The sequence below is a fragment of the Impatiens glandulifera genome, chromosome 1, assembly GCF_907164915.1.
Source record: "Impatiens glandulifera chromosome 1, dImpGla2.1, whole genome shotgun sequence".
Lineage (NCBI taxonomy): Eukaryota > Viridiplantae > Streptophyta > Magnoliopsida > Ericales > Balsaminaceae > Impatiens > Impatiens glandulifera.
Genome location: NC_061862.1, coordinates 40,026,971 through 40,037,967, shown reverse-complemented (window position 1 = coordinate 40,037,967; position 10,997 = coordinate 40,026,971). Strand labels below are relative to the sequence as shown.

Sequence of the window (10,997 nt, the reverse complement as noted above, 5' to 3'; positions counted from 1 at the left end):
GTATGATACACCTGCTGGAAATTACAAGTTAATAAAGTAAGATTATATTAGATTTAGATGTAGAAAGAAGCAGCTAAAGAGAATTAATAGAGATTTTGGACTTACTAGATACGGCGGCGGAAAGTATGAAACGGAGGAGGAGGAGTACGGTGGCCGAAAATCCCGTCATATTTGTAACTTGAAGCAGCTATTGGGAATTATGTCATCATGTACGTCTCTCCTCTCTCTCTATATATATGAAGAAAATTAACATGTAAATATTATTTGACTTGACTTTACTTGATTTGATTTAGTTAATTTAGATGCATGGACTTGTTTGGCTTAAAGAAAAGAGGATTTGGAGTCAAAAGAAATTTCAAAATATTTGTTTCACACTCTATTTATGGAAAATACACATAATTTTCTTTTTCAATTATAAAATAATATTAAAATTCACTTAGTTAATTTAGATGCATGTAAATATTACAATTTTGTTTGACAAAAATTCAAATTATAATCACAATCCAATATGTTTTATCTTTATATTTTTAAAATTAAAAAAAATAATAATAATAATATTATGTTATATTTCTTTCTTAAAAAAAAATACATAATCTTACCATAAATTTTGGTTGAATTCTAACATTTGACTAATTTAAAATACAATCCTCACCTTATACTAACAAAACTAATAATAAATTTTTTATTGTGTTTTTCAACATTTTTTTGCAATATAGGAGATTATACATTTAAATTTAACCCTTTATTTAGGAGACTACCCAACCACAATACATTTTTAAAAAACAGATATTATTTTCATTATATTAGAACACAAATTTTAATATATCAATATAGTTGAACTAGAAATTCAATTATATATCAATATATTTGTCATTTTTTCACCAAAATTGTAACTCTTTCAAATAGTATATATCTCCTTAATTTTAAATATAACACCAACTTAAATCCTTATACTCTTGAATTCTAAAAAATATAGATTTCCAAACAATAACACATAATTTTGCCTTTAATTGATTTTTTTTTTCAGAATCATAAATAATATAACCATTATTCTCAATTTACAAACAACAATCTTATAAATATATATTGGGATAGATTTTTAAATTATAATATTTTATATAATTTATTTAGATATTTGAGTATAAAAAATAAAAATAAAATCTTACAATATTTGCCGCATCAATTAGCGTTAAACGGGAGAGGGTTATATATAAACTGAATAAATGAGGGTGGGCCTTCAAACTTCTGAATGAGGCGTAGAGGGAGAGGTGATTCTTGAGGGTGGTTACCCCTCATTCAGTCGTCAGAATATCAACAACTCTCCCATTCGGTCCTAGATGAGTAGTAAGTACTTTTTGGGTGCAAATTGCAACCCAAAAGGTTAATAGTTGAAATAAAATAACATATAATCCTAAGAATGTCTAAAGGAATTGGATACAAGAAAAATGGCTAGGTTTTCTCGGTCAGAAAGAGGCTCAAGTCAAATTTTATGGTCCTGGACAACAGAGAACTAACATAGGCGCAGATCTAGGCTAGTTTCCTCGGTCTTCGTGTTCACAAAAGCATCCAGAATCAACAGAAACGTCAGGAAGGCGTCGGATTTCGCATGTAGAGAGGCTGCCTTGGTCGGATGGCGCTCGAGTATGCTCTAGGGTGTCGCTTTACCGATCAGATGTTATCCCAGGGCTAGCTTTTCCGGTCCTAAACCAGCAGACCTACTATTCTACTAATTTTTCCACCTAATCCTAATCTAACAAAATATTTGGTGATCCAAATGGATCCCAAATTGAATAAAAAAAATTCCAGAAAGTTTTACATCCTAATTCTAATGTCATACAAATGATAAATTAAACCAAAACAATTTTCTTCTCTTTTTTAAACCTAACTAGATTATTAATAATATACAAATAAATCCTAGATCTAATATTATACAAAAAAAAAATTAGATCAAAACAGATTTTCTTTTAACCTTTTGAGTCTCTTAAATGGCCAATTCAAGGGTCGATTTTAGTTTTTTTAAAAAAATATTTTTTTTACTTGGTTAATGACCTTTTATTTACATGAACTTTCTGTTTTTTTAGTTAGTTTTATTTATTTACATGTTAAATGTATTATTAAGGTTTACATATTTACAAATATCAAAATAGAATCTTAAACTCCTATCAAAATAACAAATTTTAAAAAAAGAAATCCTGCATGGGATGATATATAAAGATAAAAAATAAAATTATAATCTAAAAAGATCTATACAAAGGGGCTTACAATGGGGCTGCTCCTTTACTTTTGGAATGAAAAACAGAAATTTCCCAAGAAAAACTTGTGATACAACCCAAGAATGGTTGGTGTTTGCTTAGGGTTTCGGTTGTGGGAAAGGTTGGGCAACCTAGGGGCACGTCAATGTGAAAAGAGGGATCATTTTCTAAGGTGTTAAGAGGGGTATTTATAGGCAAAGCTATGAAATCCTATGGCCCAAATTCCCATTTAACACACTTGACCGTTGGAAAGAAAAACTATTTTAAACATTTAAAAATGTTTAAAATAATAGAGCAATCTCCACTTGACATGTCACTAAATTTCAAGTTTTCATCCAATGGGATTTAAGCTTTATTTAATAATGATGTAATACTTGGTAATTTTAATTTTTAATTAAAAAAATGACCATGATAGGATCGATATTTCAAGATTTGTGGTTGTCACCATCAAGAAGGTGACCGCTGCCTTCACCTATTTTTTTTTTAGCATTTGATTTCATGGGTGGGATCTTGGGCATGGGTCGGTCCATTAGTCGGTCACCGGTCGGATCCGTCAATTGGATCATTTCCTTGGCCTTACTTTGGGTTGACTTGCCTTTGATTTGGATCTTCTTGGCCCCATTCACAAATCTGATTCGGATTTGCATGTGGATCTTGGGTCGACCCATTTCCCTTTATCCCACAAAAGAAATAAAATTAAAACAATAAATTAAAGAATATAATTTTATTATTATTAATTATTGCTATTTATAAGGAACGATTCTAATTATGAAAAGAAAATGCTAACTAACTTATAAAAAATAAAATCGTAAAACATAATCTAACAAACTAATCTTACAACTAATCTAACAAACTAAGAAAACTAATTTAATTAATGAAAACAAAATACATAAAATAAAAAGTATACTAACGACTTTATAAAAAAATGTTAATATATATTTTATAAAACTTTTTATATATAAATACCCAATGTAATTAATTAAATAAAATCTTGAATATTCTAAGTATAATAACTCCCTTAAGTGTTGTAATATAGACAAATTACTACATTAACTTTATTAAGAATCAAAAATCAATTATTTGAAAAAAAAACTCAATTGTTCTAAAAATAATCGTGTTAGGATCGGAATCGCCGAGAAGACTGGGGGTCTCGCTAGGACGAACGCTTACACAACACGCCGGTTGATACTAACTCGGTTAGAAGTTAATATTGGTTTCTATTCTACACAAACTGTTACAAACTCATGAACCGAGTTCAAGTATAAAAATGTTTGTTTCGATTTGAATCAACGAATAATCGGTTTAGAAGATACACAAAGAAAAGAACACAAGACATAAAGGATTTTATGGACGTAGGAGCAAACTCTTCTACGTCACCCCTTCTTCTTGACCTCGAGAAGAATACTCTTCTCAACCTTGAAAAGAGTATTCACTAGAAGATTTAGTTAAATACAACACACAGCCAATACTTAGTTGCAACCTGCTTTCGAACTCCTAGAACACACAACACTTGTTGATAGACACTCTATCAACTTACAAAGAACTCACAATAATGGAGAAGTGATACAATGATTTTCGGTAAAAACTTTTCTCACACACAAAGATATGCTGAAACAGAGAATTGAATTTGTAGAGAGAGAGTACTTTATTATCAAGAGAGCTCTGATGATTTTTGGTCTACTGCTTCTCTTCAAGTCTATTACTTTTCTGTTTTTTTAATCTTCTTATATATCAAAAGCACACAGCAACGGTCATATTTTTCTCCAAAAGGACATGTTGACTTCAAATGACATTAGTCCTCTTTTGATTGGTGGAGCTTTAGAATTGGTACAGTAGCAGTAGAGAAGATCTTTTTTGATGATGCTCTATTTAAATAACTTAATACTAAATACAATTAAATGACCATAGCTCATTTAATACTGGAGGCACTCCTCATTTAATATTGAAGTATTAAATACCGGACCGATCTCCACTACATGAACATTAAATACCGGTTGACCGATCTCCACTACAGGAACCGGTTGCACCGTCTTTTATAGAACCGAAACCGCTACCGATCTGATCTCGCCTTCGTGAAAATTTCGGTCTTTTCTTAGCTTATTTGAAATAACAAAACTCTAAATATTATTTGCAGTTAGTGAGACTCAATCCCCGATCACCCATGTGACAGACAAAGTGCTTACCACTGCACTACAACACCTTGTTGTTGTCTTTAAAACAATTAATATACTTGATATGACTTAGCGGTTTAACTTATATACTTAGTTTTATTTATTCATTATTAAATTTTTTCATAAATTCTAACAATTATATTCTAACAATTTCTCACTTTTTAATTATTTAAACTAAATATTCAAAAATTGATAATTTTATAATTGTTGGCTAGTTTTTTAAGTTGATTAGCATATTCAAATAATTAATTAATACTACTATTTAATTAACTATTTTTACTTATCAAATCGTCTTTAAAATAAATCGTGCAATGAGCCCGTGAATGAATTCGAGAATTTTGTATAGGCTCGAATTTATTAAAAACATAAACTATAAAATTGTGGGTGAAATATGGGTGTCTACACAAATGGGAAGAAAATTTGGCACGACTTAAATAAGTCACTAATCTACAATATTGGTTCACATTCCTTATTGTTAATTCGAAGGTTTCTGAGAGCCAAACAATATGTTTTCAAAATTGGAAAATATTTAGATCATTATGTCAGTTTTTTAATGATTAATTGTGAAACTATTATAATTTCAAATTTCTAATTTGATTGATAGTGAGTAGTTCATACCCCTGGTTTATACATAAAAAAAATTCTCTAGATTCGAACTCTAGTAAAAAAATTTAATATCACAAAATCAATTAAAACACTAAAAAAAGGGCTTAAAATATGCTCTTTAGGCCTTGTTTGATAACTAACTTTAGGTTTTGGGATTTTATATACCATTTTAGCATTAACTTTTGCTAATAAGTACACCTTATATTTATACTACTTTTGATTATATCTATATCATAGACGATGACTAAGAACAGAGTGTTACACTACTACTTACAATAGTATTATAAATATTAACTTTTAGATGAATGATAGGTATTACATAGCTCGGTTTTTATGAAATGATCACATATTTATAGTAGAGACACATACGAGGGATATAACTAAGATGTCTTTTTCTAAGTGTAACCAACATCGAACCAACCAAAATCTATATTATCTGCATATTCAAATACAATGTCATTTCTTTTTCGATTTCTCATGGAGAAACGAGTGGTGTATCTTGAAAAGTCAAAGTTATCAAACTTTGGTCGAGCCCTATTGTTCCTCATCTCATTTTTATTACTAGACGACCTCCGAGAAGCATCCAATCTTTATAAATGTTTTACGAATTTTGAAAAGAAGATAAGAACATATTGACGATAATCGTGTTTAGGACGTTACAAGTTTTTTAGTGATTTTGTTGAGACCAAATGATGGTTAGCTTGAAATAAATATTTGGTGTTTATAAATTCCAAAATATATATATATATATAAAGATACATATACATAATTGATTATATGATATCATTTAAAAATGAGGGGTAAGTAAATTAATCAAACTAGAGATGACAATGGGTACCCGTATACTCGATACCCGTGGGTACCCGATGATCGGGTTCGGAAATTTCAAATCGGGTTCGAGTTCGGGGTCGGGATCGGAGAATAAAAAATATTACCCGATCGGGTTCGGGTTCGGGGATGGGGAGTATTGAAAACCCAAACCCGATACCCGAATATATTAATATATATATTATATATTGATAAAATTTAAATGTCTTTTCAAATTCCAAATCATAAGTCATAGCCAGCATTAAATAAATATATTAATTATTTTATCGTTACTCACACCACACATCATGCTTAACATCATTAATTAATTTGTAATAAGTGTTTATCTCTCTCATATAAGTCAATACTCTTAATCATCATTTTCATTCTTAATCTAAATTCAACCTTACTAGTTATTTCAATTTCTATCTTTCATATTCTCTCATCTTCTTTATAGGTTTTATTCGACCTTAAATTTTTAATAACAAAACAAATTGCAAGTAAGTAATGTTTTCATTTGTGTTTTTAAAATATTATATTACTTGTTTTAATTTTATTTAATAAAGTTATGATGGTTCTTTAACTTTTACAATCTTATACTTGTTTATTAACATAATCTTTAATTTTTATTTTGTAATTTCTTTTTCAGTAAAGTGTAAGTAATACTTTTATACTTTTATTATATATTTTTTTTTTATTTCGATAAACTAATTCTTAAAAGGGTCAGTGTTTTAAGGAAAAAATAAAGGTAAATTTTTTAAAACAAAAATAAAGGATTCTTTGTTTAAGTAAAAAATAAAGGGTTAATTTTTTAAGAAAAAATAAAGGATCAAGGGAACTAATTATTTTACTATGGTTGGAGAATAGAAGTTCAATATATTATTTATTTATTATTTTTTATAAATATTATATATCAAGAAAGAATTGTATGTAGAAGATTTGAGGTATTTTATTAGTTATATATTTTAATTATAACTTTATTTTTTGTATTTTTTGTATTTTTTAATGTTGATTATTTTTTTTATCTTTATATGTTGTAATTTATATGTGTTGAAGAAATGTATTCAAGAAGGATGTTTTTGTATTATGAGAAAATTGATTTAATGATTTTTTTAGTTTGTGTTTAATTAAGAATTTTATAATAATGGTATATTGTTTATGGATAAAATATTTATTAATAATTTTAGATCAATTATAATTTTTTTAATAACATATTATTAATATAATATATTAAATTAAATTTATATAATTTTAGTTTAAATGTGTTAATTAAAATATAATAATTTTTTAATATTTAATATTGGGCAATGGGGTACCCGTCGGGGATCGGATACCTGGAGAATCGGGGATGAGGATATAAATAGAGATACCCGTCGGGGTCGGGTTCGGATAGTAAATTAAAAATCAGGTTTGGGGATGGGTACTTCATTACCCGATGGGTAAGATACCCGTTGCCATCCCTAAATCAAACCGTTCAAACCGTGAAATTGCTCAAACCAAACTATTTCAAACCGAGAATTGACCAAACCGAACTCATTATGGTTTTTTTTATTAAACTGATCCCCAACGGGTTTAGCGTTACTAAAACTATTTAAACCGACCAAATACTTAAATAAAATGGGAGCGATAATTGTATCTTAAACTAATAGTGATGAGTAATGTATTATAACTATTTGAAGCCTAAAATTATACTACATGCATGACCTATGATATAACGAAAAGACACAACGAGTCATAACCTTTGCCTTTGTAAGATGAACTTGACCACAATCGACACAATGAGTTATGAGTTGATTGTCCTAAGAAATTCGGGATTGTAATTACTACACGTAAGAAGTCACGAAAAATATTCTCTTCTTCATTTCGACTCTCCTTCAAAAGGGTCTCGGAAGAACAGTGGATGAAATTCACAATTGAGATGTTCACTTTTTACATTGGCTGTTATAAAACTTCTTATGTTGGGAGAATGACTGATCACTCTATTAATTATCCCAAGACCAAGTTAATCGTGGTGTCCGAGAAATCAAGCATCATGGAAAAAATATATATGTGCTATATCTGGGCATTATAATTGAAAAGGACACCCCTCTTTGCGTTTTTTAATTTTTATAAAATTAGAAAATATATTGTTTTCCTTTCTTTTTAAGAAAGTTAAACACTCTTTGTAAAAATGTGTTTTTTCTTTATCTCCGTCATTGTTAGTCGTCATTTCGATGCTAGTTGTTAAGATGACGGATACATGAATGTGAAAATGACAATATTGTACATTTATTTTAGTCTTTAGAGAACAAATTCTTAAACACCAGTAAAGCGTTTTAAATAAATATTAGTTTATTTTAAAAATGTTAATTGGTGATATTTTTATTTTATTTTTAATATTTAAAGATTTTAATATATAATAATAAATAAGTTAAAAAAGAAATAGAAAACATTTTAATAGTGTGATTAATTATTTGTGTAATATTGTTTGATTAGAAATTAAATAAAATGATTTTTAATTCTAGTAGAATTTTTTTTTTTATAGAAAAAATCAAGATACAAATTCTAAAGTGAATCAAATATAATAATATTTTTGTATGATCACTTTCTCATTTTTCACTCTAAAATAATATAAGAAATGAATTATACATAATATTAATAAACTAAATAGGCTGAAATTTGTTGAACATGATTTTAAAACTGTTCTTAAATCACTTGCTCGTCCGTCGGAATCGGCATCCATAATAAACCTCACCTCAGATGTTTTCCGACAGTCGGCGCTGACAGCTAGTACTCTGCCTCCCTCGTCTTACCAGAAAAATCCAGTCGGTAAATACTTGACCCGTTCGGATACAACACTCCGAAATGCCTCTCCGAGCCCAGACCCGTTTTCATGTTCTCGTTGTACAGGGCAAAAATTACTGCCTCAATGACTACACCCGGCTTCGCCGGCGTTCCGATGGCCGGTACGGCAGTGAATTTCTTTATTACATTCCGGTTATAAATTGCGGCATTGTTAATACTAGCTCCTGATTCTGTTTGGCCAATATCTCTTCCATTCGGCCAACCGGTTTCCGCTATAAAGATCCCAACATGCGGGTAGCCCATTCTTTTCATGGCAAAGTAGACCGCGTCTATCATTTGATCCAGCAGATTGGTGTAGGTTAACCCCGTACCCGGATCCTTAACCCTTATGTTATTGGCGGAGGATAACAGGGCGTAATCAAGCTTGATGTCGACCGGGTTGGATGCCCAAGCGAAATACGGGTATACATCCAAGAAGAGGGACGATTTCGTGTACTTGAGAAACTGAAGCATAGGTTTAATGATTTGAGTGGAGATGTCGGCACGGAAGGTTCCATTGGAAGGCGGGTAAGAAGCTTGAAGCACGTCCATGGCCAATGAGGTAGTGACTCTGACCTTACGGAGGAGGCCGAATTTCGCAAGCGATTTCTGAATCCGGTACATCGACGGGACGAGGCTGAGCTGGATGTTACGGTCGGGGATAGAAAGGATTTCGTTTCCGACGAGAACGTATCGGATCTTTGTTTTTGGGTAAAAGGGTAAGACTTGGGACCGTACCCATTCGTCTGCGATAGCTTGATTGGTGGAGATGCTCACAAGGAGCTGGTTCGGGACCATGACCGTAACCTCGATGTCGGATCCTCTCAGGGCGCCGAGAATGGCCGGGTTAGAATCATACAGTTTGACTTGCTTCACCTTCATGGCTTTCAAGAGCTCGACGGACTTTGACGGACTGGGAAGGTTGTCTCCCAATTGGCCGTAGCAGATGCCGACATTGCCGGCTCCGGCGGCGGCGTATGATACACCTGCTGGAAATTACAAGTTAATAAAGTAAGATTAGATTAGATTTAGATGTAGAAAGAAGCAGCTAAAGAGAATTAATAGAGATTTTGGACTTACTAGATACGGCGGCGGAAAGTATGAAACGGAGGAGGAGGAGGAGTACGGTGGCCGAAAATCCCGTCATATTTGTAACTTGAAGCAGCTATTGTGAATTATGTCATCATGTACGTCTCTCCTCTCTCTCTATATATATGAAGAAAATTACCATGTAAATATTATTTGACTTGACTTGACTTGATTTAGTTAATTTAGATGCATGGACTTGTTTGGCTTAAAGAAACGAGGGTTTGGAGTCAAAAGAAATTTCAAAATATTTGTTTCACACTCTATTTATGGAAAATACACATAATTTTCTTTTTCAATTATAAAATAATATTAAAATTCACTTAGTTAATTTAGATGCAGGTAAATATTACAATTTTGTTTGACAAAAATTCAAATTATAATCACAATCCAATATGTTTTATCTTTATATTTTTAAAATTAAAATTAAAAATAATAATAATAATAATATTATGTTATATTTCTTTCTTAAAAAAAAAATACATAATCTTACCATAAATTTTGGTTGAATTCTAACATTTGACTAATTTAAAATACAATCCTCACCTTATACTAACAAACTAATAATAAATTTTTTATTGTGTTTTTCAACCTTTTTTTGCAATATAGGAGATTATACATTTAAATTTAACCCTCTATTTAGGAGACTACCCAACCACAATACATTTTTAAAAAACAGATATTATTATCATTATATTAGAACACAAATTTTAATATATCAATATAGTTGAACTAGAAATTCGATTATATATCAATATATTTGTCATTTTTTCATCAAAATTGTAACTCTTTCAAATAGTATATATCTCCTTAATTTTAAATATAACACCAACTTAAATCATTATACTCTTGAATTCTAAAGAATATAGATGTCCAAATAATAACTCATAATTTTACCTTTTATTGATATTTTTTTTTCAGAATCAGAAATAATATAACCCTTATTCTCAATTTACAAACAACGATCTTATAAATATATATTGGGATAGATTTTTAAATTATTATATTTTATATAATTTATTTAGATATTTGAGTATAAAAAATAAAATAAAAAATCCTTCAATATTTGATGCCGAAAGAATATTGTCAGCGAGAAGAGGTGGTTCTTGAGGGCGGTTGCCCCTCTTGGATGCCGGAGAAATATTGTCAGCGACGCCGATGATTTCAGTCGTCAGAATATCAACAACTTTCTAGGTGTGTCAGTCTACTTATTTGTTGTCCCTCAATACGAATGAGATTTTCAAGTATGGTT

General features: G+C 30.2%; 2 protein-coding genes across 2 annotated transcripts in view; both read right to left on the bottom strand.

Moving 5' to 3' along the window:
* Positions 1 to 8,602: 8,602 nt before the first annotated feature.
* On the bottom strand, positions 8,603 to 9,634 carry LOC124922664 (probable glucan endo-1,3-beta-glucosidase A6). The gene has a single exon (XM_047463384.1). The coding sequence runs from the start codon at positions 9,539 to 9,541 to the stop codon at positions 8,603 to 8,605; it is 939 nt and encodes a 312-aa protein (XP_047319340.1). The 5' UTR covers positions 9,542 to 9,634.
* A 698-nt stretch (positions 9,635 to 10,332) lies between these two features.
* LOC124925405 (probable glucan endo-1,3-beta-glucosidase A6) overlaps positions 10,333 to 10,997 on the bottom strand; it is a 2,150-nt gene continuing 1,485 nt past the window's right edge. Inside the window, exon 2 of the mRNA XM_047465401.1 lies at positions 10,333 to 10,337. Coding sequence (XP_047321357.1) covers positions 10,333 to 10,337 — 5 coding nt within the window. The remainder of the gene's footprint in view (positions 10,338 to 10,997) is intronic.